The 25794-nt window shown below is 42.3% G+C and overlaps 1 protein-coding gene across 1 annotated transcript in view; it reads left to right on the forward strand.

Moving 5' to 3' along the window:
• RASA2 (RAS p21 protein activator 2) overlaps nucleotides 1-25794 on the forward strand; it is a 91613-nt gene that overhangs the window by 35489 nt on the left and 30330 nt on the right. Inside the window, exons 10-17 of the mRNA XM_053313179.1 lie at nucleotides 5699-5855; nucleotides 8873-9021; nucleotides 11460-11574; nucleotides 13682-13756; nucleotides 17347-17470; nucleotides 18256-18362; nucleotides 21804-21890; nucleotides 23002-23079. Of these exons, the coding sequence (XP_053169154.1) occupies nucleotides 5699-5855; nucleotides 8873-9021; nucleotides 11460-11574; nucleotides 13682-13756; nucleotides 17347-17470; nucleotides 18256-18362; nucleotides 21804-21890; nucleotides 23002-23079 (892 nt within the window). The remainder of the gene's footprint in view (nucleotides 1-5698; nucleotides 5856-8872; nucleotides 9022-11459; nucleotides 11575-13681; nucleotides 13757-17346; nucleotides 17471-18255; nucleotides 18363-21803; nucleotides 21891-23001; nucleotides 23080-25794) is intronic.

Raw genomic sequence — 25794 nt, forward strand, 5'->3', positions numbered from 1 at the left:
CCCTTTCAGAGCAGGAGGACTGAGGAGACCCTGTTGTTCTTGGTTCCCGGAGCAAGATTGGCATGAATACTACAAACGAGCCAGGGAATTATATTACCAGGAGCTGAGAAATGATTTCTTCTACCCTTACCCAGCAAGCTGGCTACCACCAGAGGCTTGGGAGAGGGAATTGTGGTTATGGATGGTGCTTTTAGTCCCAGACCCACTCTTCATACTGGTCCTGCCATCAATTCAGATCAAGGTCCTGCTCATAATTTTGAAAAAAATCAATCCAGTTCTTAGAAGTGATCCTGGGCTATAGTCCATAAGGACAAGACTTCTAAGGGGAAACTTCTAAGGCTGTCTCATCGATTCCTACATCAGATACAGGTGTGGGTTGAACATCCTCTACAATCAAGATGCCAGTGCCAAAGGCTGCTACTCAATCAGATGTGGCAAAACCTGTTGGGAAATAAGTGGTCTCCCACAACCCATGATTCTGAGGCTATAGCTGGACCCAATGCATCTGCAGAGTTGCCTTGGATTTTGAAGCTGATAACATTAATCCTTTGGACAGACTGGAAGGTCTTTTGGGATCCTCTCCTTCTAAATGGCTTGTGGATCAAAATCAGGAGTCTCCTTTGGAGGATATTCATTGTATTCTGAGCAGTTACATCATCTGGCCTCAGCCCTGAGTTTGGAGATCCAGCAGCCTTCTCAGTGAATGAATGATCCTATTTTCAGATAGATTCTGAAGCACATACTTGAATTGCTTTATCTCTGGTTTCAACTCTTCTAGAGGTGGTTTATTCATTATGGGGGGGAAATAGCATCTCTAAATGGTTTCTTTTCAAAGTCCTTTATTTCCAAAAGACAGGGAACTCCCGTCTTTCCATAAACCTCAGGGATCTAAACCAAAATGTTACATACAGAAAGTTTCGGATAGTTACAACTTCGATCATCATTCAACTACTCTGCAATGGAGGCCGGTTTTCATTGCTTGACTTAAAGGATGTCTGTATTCAGCTTTCAATTCAGCCTCATTGCAGAAAGTGCTTGAGATTCCAGGTGTGCAATGAAGCATTGCAGTATGCAGCACTCCAGTTTAGTTTGGCATTCACTGCCATCTTTACAGAGGTTATGGCTGTTGTAGCATTCCTTCACTGCCGCACCATAATGGTCTTCCCATACATAGACTACTAACTTCTCGTCTCACCCTCAAGGGAACTCCTAGAGGAACAGATAGACTTGAACCTGTTGGACACACTGGGTCTACAAGTAAATCAGGAAATATCACAGCTTTGTCCCAGAAAGCTGATAGAGTTCATTGGACTACTTTTAGATTGAGAAAGGTCTAGCTTTTCTTCTGTGTGCTGAGACAGCTCCATCCTGACTTGTTCAGTGACTATCTCGAGACATTCATCCTCATCAGCACACAAGATCATGGCTCTTCTAGGGCATATGGCATTCACTGAAACAATCTTGCCCTATACCCGTTTGCTTTTATGCCCACTTCAAAATTGTGAGCAGGCATTCAACTCTTCATAGGATGGTCCTACAATTCTTCTCAATGCTCTTTCATATGTCGACACTTCCCTGATTTGGTATGTCCCTGACCATCTTATGACGGGCTACTCCTTTTCCACTATGCAACCAGAACTTACTATCACATGTAGGATGGGGAGCCCATTGTGGAAGCCAGACCATAGGAGGGCTCTGGTCAAGAAGAGAAAGTTGGTTCCATATCTGTGTTCTTGATATTGTTGCTCTCAAAGTATTTCCCTATTCGTGCAGGACAGGAGATGTTAATGACACTGCTATCGGTGGAATTGGCAAACACCCTTGACAGCTTTGGGGTTTGTGTGGGGAACTAGAAAAATTAGATCGAGCAGCTCATTTTCAGAATAAACTTGTGCAAAGCTTCGGTCTTGGAAGTGATTGACAGAGAATTGAGGTACAACACAGAATCGGGTTTATTTTAGGATTTTAGGGTACAGGAAAGAAATCTTCATTAGCAAGCAAAACAATAATAACTAGCAAAGCTAACCAAGCTGATTATATTAATAGTACTAAACTGAAACACACAAAGAGGCGTTTTGGCTTGAGATCAGAATTAAATCCACTCAAGGCTGACCAGAGAAATTGTCTTAGAGAACAGCTTTGGATTTAAAGAGAGCAGAAGAAGAGGGGAGCCAGATGCTTTAGAGCAGAGATTAGTTATACCTAAGTCTGTCCAGTAGGAGTGTGTGTGGACTCTTGAAACTCGACTGATGTCACAGGACCTCTTTCTTCCGGGACAGGCAGGAGTGGGGACCCAAGTGCCACACACAGCTCAAAGAACCAGGAAAAATCCAAAGAGGATCATGAGACCAGTATCTGGATGCAGCCAAGCACGCTGCACAGATCAGGCTTCGAAGCAGGGCCGATCTGGAAGCAACAAGCTGGATGGGAATGAGAATCCCAACACAGCAAGATGGGGTAGCTAATGCCCAAATGCACAAACACGCAACAGGTGAATACAAGGAAGAGACACACGGTTTGGTGGTCTCAAGGGCTGAAATAGGCAGCATCTTCCCCTGAGGCAGAATGCTGACCACACCTTTCTGCTGGAAAGGGTGATAATGGTGATGAACAAAGGAATACATTGTGTCCGGTTCAAACTTCATTGGGTGTACTCTACCAGCACAATGAGGTGAATAGGTTAAGATATCTGTGTAGGGTGGAATGAAATGGGCACATCAGAGCTTATCTCATGGTCATGAAGGACCTTGGGAATGCCTAAGAATGTTCTAACAAGCTTCCTTCTTGTGCCCAAAGCCAGACATTAACACATTTCTTAAGGAAGGAGATGAACCTATTACCTCTTATCTAGCCCTTCCTGCAAAGGTAATAAGCTTGAGGTGGTCCAATGTGCCAACATAGGGGGAGAGCGTTTGGCTAGTTCCTTAGAAGAATAGCACTTAATTATCTCATGTCTACTTCTGCTTTCTCACCTGAGTTGCAATCAGGAAGGCAAGTAGAGAGAGAGTCTTCCTGCACTCATAAAAGACACTTGACCTAGAGCCACTTTTCCCATGCTACGTGTCAAGTGACATACCCCATGAGTTAGGTCATGTGGACCAAATGATTAATCCCGTGGGTTCAGAGACAAAATGGAAACTACACGCCTGTAACTCCAATTCAGGGGTAGGGGTGCTCCTGGGAGCCACTAAACAGGCTATCTGGATAAGAGTCCAAATACTCACCACCAACACAATGGAGCTTATATACATCATTTGGTGCTCACTCAGAGCCACTACTTTCCTGCAAGATTTGGAAGTGTCCTCCTCCTTCCTCCTGTCTACACATATACCAGACACCAAGAACTCCCTGACAGATGCTCCAAGCAGAATAGCTACCTCTTTCCACAAGTGGACATTGCACCCTGGAGTACTGGCCTCTGTCTTCCACAACTGGTGTTTCCCCAACTGTGGACATCTTTTCCAGCAGGGGAAATGTGTAATGTCCTCACTTTTTTACTGGGGAAGCCAGGATCCAGACTCCTTAGGAGTCTGGGGTTAGGAATTCCTGTATGTTTACGACAGTGCCACTGATACTTTGAGTGTTAGTGAAGATGAAGGAACATGCTGCATCCTCATAGCACCATGGTGGTCCCACCGGGCCAAATTCCTGCCGCCTCCTAATTTTTGTTTTGCTTTGCATTTAAACGAGTGGTTTCAGTATTTCTTTACTATGTGTCAATTTGGCCAGTGGCCACTGTCGCCACCAGTCATGTTATAAAATAATTGTTTACATTGGATGATGTTAAACGTTTCTTTAAGGGACTGTTGCATTTGTATTCTCCATTGCTAAATTATTTACTCCTTGGGATTTGAAATTAGTGCTTGTCAAACCAATGTGTGGACCCTCTGAACCTGTAGCTGCATGTTTGGTACACTAGTTAGCAAACAAGTGTTAGCTTTGAAAGTAGCCTTTTTGGTAGCCATTACATTTGCTCACCGAGTGGTTGAACTCCAAGCCTTGAGAACTGACCAGTCTTATCTGATTTTCAGCCAGACAAGGTGTTCTTCTGCCTGGATATTTCCTTCTTGCCCAAGGTTGTTTCATCTTTCAATTGAGAAAATGGTTGAGAGCCAGCATAGCATAGTGGTAACCATGTTGGACTAAGACTGGGAAGACCCAAGCTCGAATCCCCACTCAGCCATGAAACTCACTGGGTGTCTCTTGGCCAGTCACGTATCTCTCAACCTAACCTATCACACAGGGTGGTTGTGAGGATAAAAATAATCATGTATACTGCTCTGAGCTTCTCGGAGAAAGAGCGGGATATAAATGTAAAAATAAATTAAAATAAAATTTAAAATGTCACTTGTAGCTGTGGTCTTCTAGTGGTTGAATACACATACACATGACCTGCCTTCCTTCCTGCTGCTATTTGCTCAGCAGTGGTTGTCTTGAACTTAGGAGACTAATCAAGAAATGTGAAGCCATACATGGGGGACGGGCCTGTTGTCTGAGGGGAGAGCTCTGGAAGATTCTGACATGGACTCTTGGCAGGCACAAGACCCAGGAGTGGGAATGCTCATTCTGCCACTAGAAGAACCACATTCAGATTAGTAGCTTGAATATCTTGTTACTTGACTTCTTAAGTCAGAATTGCTTTGATCCAATATGTCACAAATGTACAATGCAAGAGTGCATATTCTTAATTATTCTTAGTAATTAAGGCATAACTATCTACATTAAACTATTCTGGTTATGCACAGTTCTGAACACTAGGCATGATTCTAGAAGTCAACCTTGTCTAGCAATCTTTACTAGAATTCCAACAACCAATAGGTATTGGGTAGCTTACCAGAAATTGGCTAGTGGGCTACCAATTTGGTGGCCACATTTGGAGTACTCTGTACAGTTCTAGTCACCGTATCTCAAAAAGGACTCTGTAGAACTGGGAAAAGTGCAGCAGAGGACAACAAAGATTATCATGGGCCTAGATCACCTTCCTTATGAGGCAGAGCTGCAACATCTGGGGCTTTCTAGTTTAGAAAAGAGACAACTGAGGGGAGACATGATAGAGGTCTATAAAATTATACATGGAGTGGATAGTTCTCCCTCTCTTACACTAGAACCAGGAGTCATCTCATGAACTTCCTTTCATGCCAGGAAATTTAGGATCAACAAAAGGAAAAGGGGGGGGAAGGAAATTTATGGAGGACAGGTCTTTTAATGGCTACTAGTCTTGATGGCTGTAGGCTACCTCCAGGCTCAGAGGCAGGATGGCTCTGAATACCAGTTGCAGGAGAGCAACAGCAGGAGATTGAGCATGCCTTCATTTCTTGCCTGTGGGCTTTTCAGTGACATCTGGTGGGCCATTGTGTGAAACAAGATGCTGGACTAGATGGGCCTTGACTGTTACAGCCAGGCTGTAATGTTCAGTAGATTCTAGTCTATCTTGTGTGCATTCCTGATTTTATAGGATAAATGTCAGATAGGCATAGGTATTTCTTAGTAGTGCTTAAAGGACTTATTTGAAACTGACTGTGTTTAATTGGAAATCACCAAGATTTCTTATCTAATAAACAAATTTGCTACAAAAAAGCAATGCTGGTACTTCATTCTAGACCTTACCTTACTTGGTAAGTTGTACACAAACTGTAAACTATACTACGCCACTGAAAACATGCTTTCAGTCTTGTATTGCTTTCCATTTTATTTTTAGGTACCTTCTGCAACCAAAAGATAATGGAAATAAGCCCTCTAAAAGTGATGATCTTGGATCACTTAGACTTAATATATGTTATGCTGAAGACTATGTACTTCCTTCAGAGTACTATGTTTCCCTCAGGAATTTGCTGCTAAAGTCACCGGAAGTTGAGGTACTTTGCTTTTGGGGGGTTCTTTAATAAAGGAAATGAATGCAGAGTGTCAGTTCTTGCAGGGTATCCAGATTAGCAACTGTTGCAATTCAAATATCAATGTGAAGAATACTGCACACCTGCTGGAGGTTTTAACTCTCTTTGAAAAGCAGCCTCTTGTGCACCATGAAAAGGCAGACTTTGAAAAGCCTTTTTGTGGCTGTTCTGGCAGTTGAAATTCAAAGGCAGCCTTCTAGCTGTGCATAAGCCTTTACAGAGCCCTAAACGAGCTCTCTGGATGTTACTGATCACAGGGTTTCTTTATCTCATTCAGGTCTTTGACTAATATAAAGACAAATACAAAGTATATTTCTGTGGATTCTAAACAGCAGCTTCACACTTTTCTGCCTAGGTCTGGTGCAGTAACAACTTAGTCAAGGAGCAAATGCTTTCTCAAGCAGGCAACAAAGAATTAACTTCTGCTCCTCTTGAAGGCAGGGGCAGTAACCTTGATATTTTATTTGGACAGGAGAATAAAGGATGGTCCTAGTTCTAGTTTCTGGCTCTGCCTTCTTCTTGGAGAACAGGGTCTTTCCCAAGTTCTGGTCCAGGAGAACAGCCTTCCTACCTAGAAGGTTTTCAATAGGTGGTATGGGCACAAGCGATCTAGGCCACTTCTGCTTTAGTTCTGGAGAGTGTTTCAGACCGAGCACGCTTGAGACCAACCACAGCTTTGGTATATTCTGATTAGAAGGGATTTTCTGTCACACTATTAAAATATTAAATTTAATTCTCCTGCTTGGGATAGGTCTTTAGTGTTACAGCAATTGTAGGATACTCCCTCCTGCCCCCGCCCCCACACACACTTCAGACCTCTGAGAACCATTCAGATTAGAGAGATTACCTGAAAAGTATTGGTTCTGGTGATGCTTACCTTTGCCAGAAGGAGAAATGAAATTGAGGCATGTTCAGTCATGAAAGATCCACAGTTGTTTCCTAAGGACAGCATTCTTCATACTGACCCCTTCATTCCAAAGATAATCTCCATTTTATACTGCAGCCCAGAGGTTATCCAAATTCTTTCCCTTCCCATCCAAAAGAGCAACTGTGACATAAGCTTAATGTGCCCTGTGACTATAGGACATACAAGAAAACTGAAGGTGTTCATGCACTTTGCCAGTTCGTTTGGTTCCTATAAGAGATTTCATGAGAGCAAAGGCAATGAAATCTGTTCTCAGTAGATGGTCGCAAAAAACATTGACTTACAATTCAAAAGGGCAGTCTCAACCTCCTGGGGCAGTGCCACTTCAGTGTAGGATGACTACTTCAATTGCTTTGAGCATTGTTTCTGTAGAGGATGTTATACAATGGCCATCGGAGGCACACATTTGACATTTGTAAGGTATTGCTTTTATAAGGCCCTGTATCCAGAACACCCATTTGTTTTCTGTGTAAAAAGAAAGGGTGGCAGTAATGATTGGGGCGGGGGCAGGGATACAAAATCTCTCCTCTAGCTGTGAGGAGTCCTAGGTAGGCTGCCACCATCCACCTTTTTATAGGAGCAGATTCACCCTTCCAAGGGAATATTCTGGGAGAGTAAAGTGGAAAACCCCTCCCTACAAGAAAGGCTTGAGCAGTCTTAGGCCTTCAAGAGCATGTGAAGAGGTATTGCTGGGATCTAATAAGGAGTGACTCTTTAACAAGAAGAATTAATAATTGGATGATGGGGGAAACTATAGAGGCATCACAATAACTGCTTCCATTCAAGTAAAACCCTTTCCCGGGAATTATAAGAATGAAGAAGTTGGATCCAAGCACTTAAACAAAAATAAATTACCTGACATATCTAGCTAAACTGGTCCCTCTCCTTCCTATTTACTTCCAGGTAAGGAATTCCCAGTTGATTCCCAGCCCAAGGCTGTTAGATTCCCTTTGCCTTGAAGTAGTTGCTGATCAGATCTCCATTGGAGGCCTCCAAGGAAGAACTGAACTCTAACACACCCTTCCGCTAATTCTCTATAGGTTGTTGTCCAGTAAACCCTTCCCCTCACTCTGGACTGGGCCCCAGGGATTTGATTCTCCCGGGATTTCTTCCTTATTTGGAGAGGCCCAACTTCCAAGCAGTTACTTTAATTGAGGCCTAGTTCTCCCTCAAGCCTGACTATCTCTACAGTTGCTCTTATAAAATGCAGTTCCTAAAAGAGGGGAGGAAGGCTGGTCTTGTGATAGCAACCATGGCTTGTCCCTTTAGCTAAGCAGGGTCTGCTCTGGTTGCATATGAATGGGAGACTACATGTATGAGCACTGTAAGATATTCCCCTTAGGGGATGGAGCCGCTCTGGGAAGAGCATCTAGGTTCCAAGTTCCCTTCCTGGCATCTCCAAGATTGGGCTGAGAGAGATTCCTGCCTGCAACCTTGGAGAAGCTGCTGCCAGTCTGTGAAGACAAAACTGAGCTAGATAGACCAATGGTCTGACTCAGTATATGACAGCTTCCTATGTTCCTATGCGGATTTTGCAGCTGCCCCTTTTTTAAACCCACACTGCTCTGTGATGTCATATCACAGGACATGTGACTGCAGATATATATATTTTGGGGAGGAAGCAGCATGGTGGAATTCCAACCAGCAGCTGCTTATTATATTCCAAACAAAAACCCATATGGAAAATAAACCAAACCATATATGAAAAGTGAGTTATCCTTTCTGGATGAGATGTCAGGTTTATTCCTGTCTGTTAAAGGGGAGTTGACTCTTTGTTTCCTACACTCCTTTCCACTGAACAGAGGGGAAGCTCAGAGTAAGCCCAGCATTCCATTAACAAATAGAACATTAATATCTTTGATGTATTTGGAATGCAGCGATTGAACATGAACACTTAATAAATGTGATGGGTTCTGCTTAAAGAGACTTATCTATCTTTCTGAGTACCAACTTAGAACATTACTTTTCTGCACTTACATTTTGATTTGAATTCTCGTATTTATACTCCATGTTTGTTTCCAACTTGTACTAATTCCATTCATATCTCTTTTTATAGCCTATTTCTGCTTCTTCGGCTTACATTTTGGCTGAAGTGTGTCGAGATAAATTTAATGCGATTTTACCTCTTGTAAGATTATTGGTACATCATCACAAGCTCGTAGAGTTTATCACTGCAGTGGCAGAACTGGAACTGAAGGATACCCAGTAAGTGCTTGGTTGTCTTCTTCTGCTCTTTTTACCCCAATACTCATGTTCGTGGCAAGTGTATATCTGTGTGAAATTTGTCACACAAATGTTTCAGTGATGTTATTCTGTCAGTAGGCATTGTAAATCTTTGGCTGTTTGAGACTACATGCCATCCTTGGCAAAAAGTACAGATCAGATTATTCAGGATCCTTTTTGAGGATTGAGGATTTTTTTTTTTAGGGTTGTATTTATATTTTGCTGGTGCAAAATAAGTACTTGATTGGGTCCACTAACACACTAGCCAGCGGTGACACTGTATTTGTTCTGGCAAGATCTCCCAAGCTTGGAGAAAAGTGAGGGTGGAATATCCCACAAGTTTCCCTTTCAGCCGTATTGGGCCTCGAAGGCAATTAAAACACTACCATGAAGCTCAGTATGACGTTGTAATTGGGATCCACCCCTTGTCTTGGGAGAACAGGGATGGTGGTAAGCACAAATCTGGGTGATCACAAAGAACATCCAAAATGTGCAGACCTCAGGTAAAGTATGGGTGTTCTTTTAAAGACATTCCTCTGGATAAATTTTTCCTGAACCTTCATTATTAATTGCTTATTAACTTGGCTCTGATACACTTCTAGATACATTAAAAATATATATATAAATCACCAAGTTTGGATTGAGCCAGAAAACAGGTCAGGAGTTGTTATTAGGGATGCGCAAACAGGTTTGACTGTTCAGGGTCATGCCAGGTCACACAGAGGCCTATTCTGCAGGCACAGCAGCCTCCAAAATGGCCGCCACACCGAGGGGGGAAGGCCGGAAACTGGTTGAAGAGCAGCTGAACAGCTGATTTCAGGAATGAGGAAGACTGTCTGGGGGAGGGGAAACCTCAATGGACCCCCCCTCGGGCAACTCCCCCTGAGGGAATAAATGTAAAAAACAATTTTAAAAGAAAAAAACACGAACACACACACACCCCGGACCAAACCCAACCGGGGGGGGGTTGTGGGGGTGCTGGACCAAACTGGTCTGGTCCAGTTCGCATCCAGTTTGGACTTGAACCAAACCAGACCAGCCAGTTCCGTGCACACCCCTAGTTGTTACCAAATGTGGACATCCTTGTGTGAAGAATTGCCGTTCCTGGGTGCATTTTTGAAGAAGTTTGTTTTATTTATAGTTCGATTTCTTAAAACAACCAATACAACCATAAAAAACAGAAACAGTGCAGCAGAAAAACAGAGAAAAAAGCACTCCCTGGGGGTCAAAGGTCTAAACAGCCAGGTTTTTACTTTTTAAAAGCAGCAAGTAAAGTCACAGAATGGACATCCACTGAAAGAGCATTCCAAAGCCTCGGGGCAGTAATCAGAGGCCCAGTCCCATGTGCATGACAATCCAGCCTCATTCAGTTTCTGCACATAGAGCAGAGCCCATTGTTACATGTCAGCCAGGCAGGAACCTTTGTGAACAGATGGTCCTTCAGGTATCCAGTTGTCAAACTGTTTGGGGCTTTGAAAGTGCCAACCAATACCTTGAATTGGATCTGGAAGGAAACTGAAAGTCAATGCAGCTCTTTCAAAATGGGTGTAATATGCTCCCAGCTGTAATATGCTCCCAGCTGCTGGCAGCACAACACTTGAAAACTGCAAAAGCACCCCTGGCCACCACCTCACCCAGCTCTTCAAAAGGAGAGCTGGGTCCAGCACTACCCCCAGACTGCATCCCCACCCTTTTAAGGGGGATGCAACCCTTGATTTGCACTCCCCTTGAAATCAGTCATTTGATTTCCATTAAGGGCTGCTCAAATCCCCATATCCTGATAGACTCTCTTGCTGAAGGGCAGCATCTATGTCTTATCTGGATTCGGTCTCTGCTTACTAGCTCGCATCCACCCCGTCATGGCTTCCAACCCCCAATTCAGAACATCCAGTGCCCTAGGACCAGATGATAAAGTGAGGTAGAGCTGAGTGTCATCTGCATATTGATGATACTTCATCCAACTCACCAGACAACTTCTGGTTTTATGTTGACGTTAAGCAGCATAGGAGCATTATGAAAATTCAATGGACAGTCCTGTACAAATAACAGTAAAGAGTGCAGAAATGGTTCAGAAAAGGAAGACATTGGATGTCTGGGTTCTTCTTTTTTGTCAAACTTATGACCTTTGCTAATACATGTTGCTTCATGTCTTGGTGGCTTTTATTTGTGAATAGGATAGATGTTGGCTTAGTTCAGATTTTTTCCCCTTGCAGTTCATAGAGTAGATGTGAAAATTAGCTAGGAACCCAGTAGCGATGGACATCTATTTAATGCTGCTTGAATATAGATTAGCAATATGTTTTTAAAAATCTTGTTTGAACAATATGTGAGTCTTCAAGGAATTTGTTAGCATATTTCTTTTGTGGCTGTGATTGATTTCTTCTTTGTCTAATTTTTGAATTATTTAACTCCTATTGCAGAGAGGCAAATACAATCTTCAGAGGAAACTCCATAACTACTCGATGTCTAGATGAGATGATGAAAATAGTGGGAAAGCACTACCTGAAAGTTACCTTGAAACCAATTCTGGATGAGGTATGATAACACTAATGCATGATAATCTTTGGTATCTTTTGGAAATACTGGAGAAAACCCAGGTGCCAAAAAATGCTTACTAGTACCTAAGAATCTGAAGGGAAAATTCCAGATTCTCAGAGAGGAGAAGTGGTCTTGTGGTAGCAAGCATGACTTGTCCCCTTAGATAAGCAAGGTCTGCCCTGGTTTGCATATGAATGGGAGACTAGAAGTGTTAGCACTGCAAGATATTCCCCTCAGGGGATGGAGCCGCTCTGGGAAGAGCAGAAGGTTTCAAGTTCCCTCCCTGGCTTCTCCAGGATAGGGCTGAGAGAGATTCCTGCCTGCAACCTTGGAGAAGCTGCTGCCAGTCTGTGAAGACAATACAGAGCTAGATAGACCAATGGTCTGACTCAGTATATGGCAGTTTCCTATGTTGCTGTGGGATGGAGCCACTCTGGGAAGAGCATATAGGTTCCAAGTTCCTTCCCTGGCTTCTCCAAGATAGAGCTGAGAGAGATTCCTGCCTGCAACCTTGGAGAAGCCACTGCCAGTCTGTAAAGACAATACAGAGCTAGATAGACCAGTGGTCTGACTCAGCATGTGGCAGCTTCCTATATTCCACATTGTACCAGTCCTAAGTCTGATTATATTACTGTTCACAGATTGGATGTGTGTGTTTAGCTCTGATCAACCAGTAGGCAAAGCTTTTATGTTCTGGATAAGAATTTGCTAATTGGTTTTTCAGAAATTTAGTGATTATATTTATGAATCACCTGATATAGTCACCTCCAGGCGACTTATATACAACTTTTTTTAAAAAAATTAACATTGGCCTGTAACAAACCCCAGCCCACCTGAGAGGAGACTCTAACTGAGCCACGCCTCTCTGAGCCTCATGGGCTGACTGGGTTTAAAGTTAATTAAAAATAATCTCTGGTAGATTATTTCGCTGCCACCAAGTGTTCCTTAAAAGTTACCTCTGACTAGAATGGGAATGCTTAAACTTCCAGTCCCCTCTTTACTTTACTAACAGGCCAATATAAAAACCTGGTTCCACTTATCTATGTTTAAGTGGGGAAGTAGCATGCTTAGAGATCCTCGTTGAGGCTATGTGAACTAGAAGCTTTCCCTCCCACTCTCCCAGAGCCAGTCAAACATTCTGAGAGGGCTTGTAAAAACAAAGAAAACAATTTATTAGTTTACTACAAAAAAATAGTTATCTTATGCTTCAAGCATAACTGTTGCCAATAGGATTAGCTTAGTGGTTACAAGAGTTTTTCAAAATGTTCAGATGGTCTCAGGTGGTACTTAACTTGATCATTTACTAGACTGATGTTGAAGATAGGTAGTTGCAAAAGCAGATACTTGGGTCTTCACGCACACATGAAAATAACTTCTAACGCACATCTGACTAAAATACTTCCTCCTACATCTAATCTTCTGAAGCCATATGCCTTGGCTTCTGTCCCTTAGATCTCACCAGGACTTAGGTGAGATCAAACCCCTGTAGCCCTGACCCCCCAGGGACTTGAAGAACTCATCCTGAAAGAACCTGGCAAGTCTCCATTGCGCCCCTCTCACCTGGGCACACCTTTCTTCTTCCCAAAAGACCCTCAGGAGCCCTCCCCCCCCCACACACACACCCAACTTGTTAACTGATTGGGTCATGACCTAGAGTTTACAGACTGTCACTCAAGGAAACCCCCTTGCAGCATTAAACCTGTAATTGCTGGCTGGTTGCCCACTACACAACCAACCATAAAAAGTTAAAACAATATAAATTTTGAACTAAAAGCCTGATCTTAGTATGTAAGCTGTGTAAAAAGGCTGTTTTGCATATGCTATATTTCCAGACTGTGTATTGAGCTGTCTGTCTATCTACATACTATATAAACTTGCTTCTAACTATTTAAACTTAAACTGGCTACTGCTGCCCTAAAAATATAAATAAAAAGCACCTACAGGCGTGGTTTTTTTTTTTTTTTTTTTGCTGTGATGTGCATTCATGTATGTTCTTAGTGGGTCTTCTTTTTTGCCCCTCTTCTTACCGCTGCCCAATATTGGAACTGAAATTGGTACTCAATATTTATTTATCCTTGACCAAAACTTGTATATCTCATTTCAGATATGTGAGAATCCTAAATCTTGTGAAATTGATCCCCTGAAGCTGAAAGAAGCTGAAAACGTAGACATGCACAAGGTACACTAGTAATGTGTGTTGGTTTCTTGCCCCACCCCTACCTTTCAGTTTAGATTTGGGACATTGGTATCATTTACATTGTATAACCAATTCTTTAGAGTGGTGACATTTGCTGATGGTTAATAGGAGCTAAATGACTGAAAATCCAAACTCATTTCCTTTCACTTGCTGTGTTACCTTCTGGTAACCAGAAGGTTACCAATGTGCTCTGCTTCTTAGCTTCATTATGTAGTGCTCAACACAAATAATTGAGAACCAATGTGATAATAGTAGACAATATTGAACATGGACCTTTTTACTGCTGGAATCATCCAAGTTCTCCAACTTGGGTCTTCAGATGTTATTGGACTACACCTCCCATTATCCTCTGCCACATTGCCCTTTTGTCCTTGTGGCTGGGTATGATGGGAGCTCAACATATGGGGACACAAGTTGGAAAATCCCTGCCATAGACCATATGGCTTTTGAAGTTGCTACAGTCTCAGTTCCTTTTTGATAGAATGGGAATATTAGCAACCTACAATAGAAATGCAAATTGTAGGCCCCACTGTACCTTAAAAATACTCTGGAAATAACGATAAATTATAATATGGCAGTGGTGAAGCATAAGCTTTATTATGATTCACTGATACATCTCAACTGCATGAAAATACAGGCCACTACAAATCTACTTGTCAGTGGTGAGTGCCCCCAGCCCTCTAATGAGCAGGAAACTCAGCACCACACAGATCCCCTCACAAGAGGTCTCCTTTCCACTGCAGTTTTTGCGAAAGTAAAAAAATGGAATCATTTGAGCATTAAGAGGATTCCTACTATTTCTTACCATCTCTATATCCCAATGCAAATGACAGAAGACCCTAAGACCTCTATTTATGTGCCAGAAAACTATCTGAGGGAAGAGAGGGAATTGGTGGCAACTACAAAAAATGGTTGGGAAGCCCCAAAACAGTCCGAGATTATTATCTGATTCCACCTGGAAAATGGGAATTCCACTTTCGTGCCCACTTTATGGCTGTTGCAGATGGTCCCAAAATGATAGATGATACGGTGCATCCTCCCATCCCTGAATGGTCCCCTGTTACTCCTGAGGAGATTAATGAACTGGTTGGGAAACAAAGTTCTGGGAAAGCACCTGGAGGTGGTTTTGTCCCCCATTGAACTGATTAAGTCTAATTTGGAATGGTGAGCTCCAGTATTAGCATCACTCTTTACATCTATTAACCAAACTGCATGTATAACCCATGATTGGGGCTTGTCTATAATTATCCTGATCTTTAAAATAGGAAACAAAACTGATCCCACGAACTATAGACCAATTAGCTTTCTCTCCATAATCTGTCACATTTCTCAAGATAGATTATGGATGAAACTATCAAATTCTTCAATCGATCAAAGGTTGCTTTTGTTAATTAAAAATCTTCACTAGGGCTCCCACTTAAGAGTGTGTTGCAACCCACAGGGCCATTTAACAAGCCCAATTAGTGCTGAGAGGGGGGTCAGGCAGGGTTGTATATTAGCCCCACTACTATTTAATTATTAGTTCAATGACATGGTAGATAGTCTCTCTAATCTAGAATTTCATCCACTAAAATTGGGCAGTAGATATTTATCCATCCTTCTCTATGCAGATGATGCCGTGCTCCTGTCACGGTCTTTGGTGGGGATGAGAAAAATGTTGAGAGCTCTGGCTGACTATTGTCATGAAAACCTGCTTTCCATCACCCATCAGAAGACAAAGGTCATGATGTTTGCCAGGAAACCCATTATGCACAAATGGCAAATAAATGGGGTTAGTATAGCCCAGACAACCCAATATAAATATTTGGGGGTCATTTTCCAGGCGTCAGGTAGCTGGAAGGAGCAAACTAATTACACTGTTACAAATCAGAGATCAACCATTGCAGTTTTGAGATTCTTTTTCTCTTCTGGGGGTAGATACGTCCCAGCTGCCATCAAGGTTTTTCAAGCCAGGGTTATTCCCCAGCTTCTTTATGGCTCTCAGATCTGTATATACAGTGATTTCCGTCCACTTGAGAGAGTCCAGTCTAAATTCCTTAGGGCTATCCTTTCAACCCCCTGCTACGTCTCCAATGCTAAGTTGCGTTTGGAAGCTGACTTGTCAAGCTTGGAGTCCTGTGCCTGGACTTATATCTTCAACTTTTGGCTGAAATTTATTTATCCCCCTCCTGGCCTAGCTCCCCTAATTTTTAAGGATGAACATCCCTCTGATTAGATGCATCACATTTCTGAAAAGCTAAAACCATATGGGTTGTCAATGGAATATCTTCTTCCTCCGGGCTTTGATAACGCTATGGTGGTCCTTAAGAGGTGTATTACTGATATAGAACACCAGACAGATTTAAGCCAGGCACCAAGCCTTGCAAGACTTGGAGCTTCCCGGTCCTCACAAAAACCAGCTAAATACCTGTATGACCTGATCTATCCAGCACACAGAAGAGCCCTGACATTGCAGTACTAGAGGGTAGGTATAAGAGAGTTCCCTATTTGGAGAGACTTTGCCCTTGTGGAGATGGGAATATTGAGACAGTTGGCCATGTGGTTCTGTATTGTTCTATCGTGAGCTGCATTCCAAATATATTGCTCCTTTCATTCTTAGATACCCTGAGAATTCGGATGAATTTTATCTATTATATTTAATTCTCCTGGGTGTGCCTTGGAATGTGCGTCCCAGAGCCCAGCTGATTGGCTGAGGCGCACCCAGGAGGTTTGGTTGCCGCGGTGGCGGCCCGGCCATGGAGGCCAGAGGTGGTGGGCCCGGCCCGGCTGCGGAGGCAAGGCCCAGGAGGTGGGAAAGAAAGGGGGAGCAGAAGTGGCAGTGGGGAAGAGAGGTGGCTGGGCCCGGAAGCAGAGGGGGAGGTAGCCGCCGGCCCCCAAAAGTGCACAGATGCTCTGTGCGGGGTCAGCTAGTATAAACTTATTTCTTTCTGATAAACACACTTATGTCTCTCACTCAGTAGCCAAATTTTGTACGGCTGCGATTAAAATCTGCTCATGGTGTGTCAGAAATGGTCAATTTTAATCGCCCCTCTTTTTTCTTTTTAATTTTGTTTTATCCTATACTTTTTTTATCTCAATCTTCTATGTAACAGATTCTACATGTGTATATGCATGTATGTGTTTATACTGATATCTGTCCTCAAAGTTCCTTTTATTTGATCTGGATTGTGTATTCGATGAAAGATTGCAATAAGCTGAACTGAAATAATGGTTGACTATTGAGCAAACGCTACATTTGTGGATCCCTGAAAATAGAAAACATTGTCAATGACTTGTCTGATCCATATTGTCACTGTTGCTGAATGATGGTTTTAACATGCTTTTGTATTATGTAACTTTCCCCCATCTGTCACACACATGCTGATCTTTTGTTGACCATTACATTTATTTTACAAACCTCTGTGTCAGTATCCCATTTGCATTTGCCGTTGTCCTCAAAGGGCTAGATTATATGGTAGTTTGGAGACTGTGCATGAGAAGCTTCTCCGTGGAAGTAGACTCAAACCCACAAGAGCTTTTTTATATTAATGTAAAGACCATGGCTTTCTGAAATCGTTTGTCTATTCTTGCAGGAAAATTTACGCTACTACGTTGACAAAGTATTCAATACAGTTGTACAATCAAGTATAAGTTGCCCTACGTTAATGTGTGATGTATTCTGTTCTCTAAGGCGCATGGCTGCTGAAAGATTTCCTAGTAAGTATATCAGTTTTTTGGATAGTAACTTCGATAACGTTCAAAGTCCCTTGAAGTCCATGAAAATGTCTCCAAAGAACCAGGTCTGGTGGCATTCACCAGACTGAATGAAAGGACTGAAGCCCTGACCTGCTATTCTGCAGTTTTCCGGGGGGGGGGGGGGTGTACATACACTGTAGATACAGCTTGTCTTCTGTAGATTTTATATAAAGCATATGTCTATGTTAATAACTAGTACTTGGCCTCAGCAAAAAAGGCACACTTGTTACATCAAAGTACCAGTATGAAAGGAATGGCAGAGGCAAAGAGATGATCAAAGATGCACAATGAATTGATCACAAAAAATCAAGCACAGGTGGTGCTTTAGGAGATTTTATTAGGTAATATTTTGAACTGCACCTAGGTGTCTCTTACTGACTTTTTAATATTTTGTGGTTATATGAATAGCAAGTAGTTTTTCCGTGTAAAACAACTTCTACAAATATAATAGATCTCAAAAAAATAGAATTGCCCCCTCTATAGAGGAAATAGTTGCTCTGAAAAATATTAGCATTTTGAATGTATTTAATGAAGAAAATGCATAATAATGGTGCTGGTTTATGCCCCATAACACATAGCAAAGCATTTTTTTTAATCATAACCACACTTTCATTTCATGCTACTTGCTGGTTCTCTATTCTGCAGAAGAATCCTTTCCTACTGACATTGTCCTGCTAAGGTTTTTCACTGTCTTCATTTCCTACTAAGTTGTAGTACATCTTACATTTCATGGTTTTTCTCTGCAGATGACCCTCATGTACAGTATTCTGCAGTGAGCAGCTTTGTGTTTCTTCGTTTCTTTGCTGTAGCTGTAGTATCTCCTCATACTTTCCATTTACGACCTCACCATCCAGTAAGTTTTGATGATGTTCTATTCAAACTTTTTAGGCTAGCTTAGCTAGGAAGATGTATATAGAAGTATGTGTGGCATTTGTAATGTGAATGGTGAGTTGAATCGGTAGCTTGTAGTTTCCCTGGAACTTTTAAAAATTCATTCTAACTAACTAACTACTCTCTAAATGTTGAACTCCTCTGGGTGTCTTTATTTATTTGATTTATATACTGCCCCTCCAAAAATGGCTCAGGGCAGTTTACAACAAATAAAAACAATTAAAATCAATTAACAGTTAAAACTAAATCAATCGAACAATTAAAATTATTTATGTATGAAAGCACTTCTTATTAGACAAGCAAACTGACTAAAAAAAATTAAATGGGAAGGTTTCTGAAACTGACCACTTAATACCGCCTTATCTTTAAGTGCTCACCTGGTCTGGGACCAGGGATTATGTCCGGTGAGTTGCAGTGACAAAAGCTTTTCTTCTTTTACTTGTTTATCTCTGCAGGTAGTGGTGGCTTCAGCATTAATGATATTTCTGGGCTAGTCACCCCCCCTTTTTTGCCATCTAGAATGCACCCAGGAAACTACCTTATAAAGTGATGTTGGGTAATTCCTTCCCCCCCTCCCCTGTGTATTCTAAAAGGGAAAAGGTGATCAGCAAGAGCCAGCCACCAGAACCTTTTTATTAGCTCTTCAAGCCTCTGCTGCAACCACTATCCCAATAGTAAGCCTGACCCACCCACCAAAAAACCCCCCCAAACCTCCTTGGAAGTTCTTAAGCAGGCAAGTAAATGCTTTTTAGACTGCTAACTTTCATGGACTCAATTACAAGACCAACATAATTTGGATGCATTTCACATTTATTTGAAAAGAGTTTTAAAATGACCAAACTAAATCCCATTGAAACAAATGAGATTTTCGTTATGACTAACTTGTCTTATTGATTTCAAGGGTGCTTCATCATGGCTAACTAGTTTAGATCTTACCCAGTGACTGTAAACCCAAAAGGAAATGTTCCGGTTATACTATTTAACGGGTTATACCTGTTGAAAGTATAGAAAGCTTATCTTGATAATATGGTAGAGAATATCAGATGGAGCAGTTATAATTTGATGTCAAAAGCAGCAATTTACATGTTTACACAAATATTTTTTAGTATAGGAAAGACATAACATGAAGTGACCCCAAGGCCTCATTGTCACATGCTTCTTAAATTTTTGCTTTGTTCTGTTCACACCAAAACTGCAAGATTATTCCAATGTGAATTCACTATTACAGTGGTCAAAACAAGCGTGTCATGCTCTTGTTCCCTCTAAGGCTTGCGCACACTCACAAGTTTTTGGATGTCCGCTCAGATAATTTTAGATCCTGCTCAGGTTGAATCAGGAAGGCCCCATTCTGAATGCAGGTGCACACACACACTGCCTTGATACTGCTGCCCAGAACAAAACTCATTCCGCACAGAGATGGAAAAAAACTAGAGTGCCCACTGGTGGTGTTCACTGATAATCTCAGAAAGGGAAATACTCTAGAATTTTAGGGTTTTGTTCCTCAACAATTGGTATACATTTTGTTGGCATAATTCACAACGTGCATGCAGAAGTCTTCAACAGCCGAATACACCTAAGTTGCTTAACATTTTGGCAAGGCTATTATGAATTGATGTTCTTGTTGTGACAATGAACAATTTCCTTTAATTTTGAAAGGTACTTAGTGCTGACTGTGTAATTCCTGGCTCTGTGTTCTTGGAGTAGTGTGCTTTCAGTGCTTTATTACATACACATAAGCACTGTACCTGCAGACTCATTTTTACTGATTGCTCCACTGTCTCTGTTCACACTTGGCCTCTGCTTAGGTTTCTGTCCCCTATTAGCAAAAGAAGTTTGGTGTCTTGAAGTGGCAGTGCAATGTTATTAGGTAGCAATTTGGTTTGTTTACATCAGGGCTGCACAACTTTGGCCCTCTGAAACTCCCATCATCCCTGGCTGCTGGCCACTGTGCCTGGGGATGATGAGAGTTATAATCAACAACTGCTGAAGAGTCAAATTTGTGCAGCCCTGGTTTAGCCCATGGATGTCTACAAGCGGGGTGGGCAGTCCACCCACTGGATTCATAACTAGATTAATATGGAGCATTGAATGCTTTTATTTACCGAAATCAGAGGTAACTGTGAATTTAAGATGACCTCCTTAAAATGTTGAAGTTAAATGCAAGTTATATCTGCATTTACTCAAAAGGAACAGGAATCTGAATTTAAGATGACCTCCTGATTTCTAATATCAAAAAACTGGGTGGAGGGGATTAGTCTTGGTTTCAGTTAAATACTGTATATATCTGTACATCCTTCCACATCCACTGGAAAAATTCCTGCAGGCATGCAGAATTCCCATGGTTTAGGCACTACTCTTACTGCAAAAAAGGCTGAATAAGAGTAGTAGAGTCACTAGCTGGGTGACTCTGGGCCAGTCACTTCTCTCTCAGCCTAACCTACTTCACAGGGTTATTGTGAGAAGAAACTCAAGTATGTAGTACACCGCTCTGGGCTCCTTGGAGGAAGAGTGGGATATAAATGTTAAAAGTAAAAATAAATAAATAAATATTATTCTGCTCTAAATGAAATATTTTTAAATTCTGTGTAAAAAGGAGCAAAATGAAATGTATTCCTCTTTCTTGGTTACAAATATCACATTAAAGTAGAATAAATTTGAAAGTTCAAAGTTGATTAAACTTTTGAAATGTTAAGTACTAGTTCTGTGTGTTGCAAGACTGGTACAAACTCTTAATATTGTCAATACATTTTATTTATTTATTTATTTATTTTACATTTATATCTCGCTCTTCCTCCAAGGAGCCCAGAGCGATGTACTACATACTTGAGTGTCTCCTCATAACAACCCTGTGAAGTAGGTTAGGCTGAGAGAGAAGTGACTGGCCCAGAGTCACCCAGCAAGTCTCATGGCTGAATGGAGATTTGAACTCGGGTCTCCCCGGTCCTAGTCCAGCACTCTAACCACTACACCACGCTGGCTCATACATGTAAGATTATCTCTGTTAGAAAGCTTAACTGCTTTGGAAACAATAATGTGCACACATTTTGACACTTCTTTGCAGGGTGAGGGCACATCAAATGTAAAATGACAGCGTTCTGCTGCTTGAATTGGAATATATAATACAAAATGGTTTCATATAAGATATTATTGATGAACACTAGGCAAAAAGTGAATGTGTAGACTGCATCTATCTCCATCTCAATGAGGCTTATATGAGAGCACCATTTAAGCCCCACTGTCTCGTGGAAGTTGTGCACCAGAATTCTAGGTAGTCTCTCATTGTAACAGTGTGGTACTAGTTAAGACATTTGCTGGCCATGTTCTGCAGTCCAGTTAAATTGTCACCTCCTGTTTAGGAAAAATAAAAAAGCAACTTTACCAACTATGTAAATGTTTCTTTCAGGATGCACAGACATCTAGAACATTGACGCTTATATCAAAAGCCATCCAGACACTGGGGAGCTGGGGAAGTTTGTCCAAAAGCAAGCTAGTAAGTACAGTATTTATTTTTGTATTTGTTTCTAGAGGAACTCCTCGCCCCCTCCCCTTCCTCTCGTCATTCTGCTCGGCAGCATCAAGAGGAAGAGGTGAGACAGTGAGGCCCGCTCCATTGACCTGGAGCGTCAGTGTAGCCACTTGGCTACTCCTCTCCTAAAACTGCTTCTCTCAGGAGCTGTTCCACTTGGTCATATGTAACTTTGAAAGAAATTGCATCTGAATATTTCCTGTCCCCTCACCAACACTTTTAAAAGTATCATTTATATTGATTCATAAGCTTGTAAGCAGCATCAATGTACATTTAATTTTTGTGCAGCACCTAGAAAACTTCACAATTCAAAGTAGGTAATGTTTTGTTAGGATCAATAAAAAAGAAAAGTTTTTGGACAATGTGATTCTTCAGTTTGTCTCCCAGGACTGGAGAAAGACTCTTGGCATGAGTAGAATAGTCCTTTACCACCAGACTTTGAAACTCAAATGTTTGAGGTCCTCCAATACTAGAGAAACACCCAATTTGGCTTTAATTGATTTTCAGCCTAATGCCGCATCGATTGGTTTATCTCTTGCTTTGATAATCAAAAGTCTACCTTATTTTTCTGCTTTTTCATAATCTCTGCCTTAGAAGGATTCTGTGAATTTCAAGTAAACACTGTAGACAGAGACTGGCTTCAATAAACTTCCAGATACGGGGGTTCTGCCAGTTTTTGCTTCCTTTATGCAAGCAGCCTTATATGTGTAATGAGACTGGATTGAAAGACAGTCCAGTCTTTCAGAGGCTGATTCAAGACTGCCTAAGAGTCCTCTAAACGACATCTTTAGACTTGACAAACTGCATCATGTTGGGCCACATTCAGAATGTCCCCTCTCTTTCCTCTCCTCACTCCCCAGCGTCCTCTTTGACGAACATCTGGCCTATTTAAAGTTTCTGTAAAACACAAAGGCTTGCTGACTGGAGGCTTTATTAGTTTTGGGTTGGTCTTGCTAACAATCTTATCTTGGATTGTGGATTTTTCTTCTAAAGTATCAATATAGCCATCTATGATTTTGCAATTTACATAACTTTAGGCACTTTCTAATCACAATAATCCATATTCTTTTTTTAGTCGAGCTTCAAGGAGACATTTATGTGTGAATTTTTCAAAATGTTTCAGGAAGAGGAGTATATTGAAGCAGTCAAAAAGGTATTTTCTTACAATATATACATAATACATGACCTTTTTTTAAAGGATACTTTTTATTTATTGCAACCTTTGTCTAAGACCTCAGGACAGCATTGAGAGTTATTCCATTGGAGTCTCCCAACAGTCCTGAGAGGTAGATTAGGCTAAGAGCATAGCGGCTGGTCAAAAGTCAGCTGGTGAGCTTCATGGCAAGGTAAGGATTGGAATCGATGGTTTCCTCAGCCCAGGCCCTTAATGTGCTGCACCATGCTACCTGGGATGTTATAAATATGCTATGTTCTGTGTGGTGTTTAAATTGCAAAAATGAAGAGAAAATATAGACAGAATTTTACCACTGCGAACTGAGCAAAGAGCCATCTTTTTAAAACAGTGTCTCTATTATATTTGGCAGGTGGAGAGTGTGAAGGAATGAGGCCTGGACCTCCCTCTTTTTGTATATAATATTTCTGTATCGAAATTGCTTTGCTTACTCCCTCTGTTAAAAAGCTGTGCAGGGTCAGAAGTTCATAGCTCCTGTTCTACAGTTTGCTTTGGGAGGGAGAAGAATTGTATTGGTTTAATTTTGGAGGAAAGAGGAGACTTGATTTGATTGGTTATGTTTTTTTAAAAAAAAAATGGAAGGGAGGGAAATTGAGTTGTAGTGTTTGGTTTGTTTGAAAAAGTTTGGAGCGAAAAAAGAATATAAGCAGGCTGCCTTGAGCAGAGTTTTAGTGCAGTGCAAGTTGGAGAGCTGTTCATATGAAGAAGTTGCTGTCACAGTCAGAGAGAAACGGAGCTGGTGCTAGAAAGAGAGCTGAGAAATCACTAAAAGAATGGTGACTCTCTGGAGGACTGAATCAGCAGCTGAAGAAACAGTCTGGGATTGAATCCCCAGAACTGAGAAGGAAGAACAGAACTGAGGCTAAGCAAAGGACAAGCCAGGCTTGCTGCAGAAGCTAACCAGGAGTGAGTGCAAGAGGACTCTTGGTAAGGACTCCGAGCGAGGGCCCAATATTAGTACAGGATAGATTGGATGTCCTCCTCCTACCGCCCCAATTTTAAATAAGGCAGAGGTTTGGAAGGCTGTTTTGATAGACCTAGCCAGGGGGGGGTGGGGCTGTGACACATGGTGGCAGCACAATGGGTCTGTGACTGAGCAACTGTTTGTATTCAGTCCCATCATGCATTCCTCCCAGTGGCTGTTGCTGATGTCTCTTGTGTTCCTTTTTAGATTGTGAGCCCTTTTGGACAGGGAACCATTTTCTTACTTTTTCTATGTATCACTTTGTCAACTCTTTTCTTGAAAAGTAGTGTATAAATATTAATACTTTTTAGAGTAATAGAATTATAGTTCTCTGCTGCTGGAGTCCAAGGGTGTCTCATATGTGGGTTATGGGATCCCACATGACTCCAAAGGCAGAACTAAGTCAATTAGGAAAGCTTTTAAGACTGGGAGGAGCAAACCCTCCTCAGTTCTATTTAGTCCTGCAAGGCTCCAGGCAGCTTCCTTTCGTCTCTCCTTGTTTCCTCCAGCTTGCCTCTCCATATCTTGTACCCCCCACACTTTCTGCCTCACCTTTTTCCTCCCCAATTCTGCTGCATGGAAAAGGCTGGCAGGATACTCCACATCCAAGTACTGAGGGGGAGGCTTCACTCAGGCCGCTCCATAGCCTGTGGAACAGCCACAAGCCCGCCTAGCAGGCGGAGCTTGTCAGCATGCTCCCTGACCAGCTTCAGCTCTCCGGAATGCACCGCTGCTGTCAGTCAGCTCCTCAGTGACATTGCAGAGCTTCAGCGCCAACAAGCGGCCATTTCTCAGGGCGGGGAAGTGGGCCGAGCATCAACTCCATCGCCGCTCCCCACCAGCTCTCCCTACCTGCTACTAGCTGCAGCAGCGTCCCCGCATGTCCATTGAGGCCTTGTGGGGTGCGCGGAAAGCCGAGTGGGCCTGATCCTGCCAGCTTTGGCATTGGCCAGCTAGAACGCCGAGAAGCAGTCAACACTGCCCAGGACCTGGGCAACGTTGGAAGTAGCAGGGTTGGGCCCGGCCCTCCCAAAGCAGACGGCAACCACACCACCCCCGCACGGTGTTGACGAGGAGCTTGGCTGAAGCGCTATCTTCCTACTCGGTGAGCTCAGCCCAAGCTGGGTCTCTTCCTTCTGCATCTGCTGACCAATACCTGATGTAACTGCCAGGGGATATACCACCTACCTGGGGGTCATGATTTGAGGGCTTGTTAGCTAAATCCTTTGAGATATATGATTTGAAATCCAAAAGGCGGAAATGGTCCAGAACAGTGCACGCCCTAGGGTTTAACCCACCCACCTCCCAGGAAACCCAGCCCACCAGCAAAAGTGCTCCGGTGTTCCCAGGGTCAAAGCTTTCTAACATGTCTCTTCCACTCACGAAACATTGGGTGGAAGCAGTAAAAACGGAATGGTCCCTTTCTACCTCATCTAAGAGAGCCAATGCGGTGGCTAACAAACTCTATTCCTTCCAGCAAGAGGGGAGTGAGATCTTCAATATGCCCCCTACAGATGCTCCAGCCATAGAACTAATTTCCAGCTAGATCCTGACCAGGGACGGGGAATCCGCCAGGGACGGGGAATCCGCCCTGAAGGACAATACTGATAAATGCATTGAGTGGGCCTTCAAACGTGCTCATGAGTCAACGGCCTTATCCATGAGAGCTTCGGTGGCTGTCTCCATGGTGTCAAGAGCATCTCTAACCTGGT

Source organism: Hemicordylus capensis, chromosome 3, assembly GCF_027244095.1.
Source record: "Hemicordylus capensis ecotype Gifberg chromosome 3, rHemCap1.1.pri, whole genome shotgun sequence".
NCBI classification, from domain to species: domain Eukaryota; kingdom Metazoa; phylum Chordata; class Lepidosauria; order Squamata; family Cordylidae; genus Hemicordylus; species Hemicordylus capensis.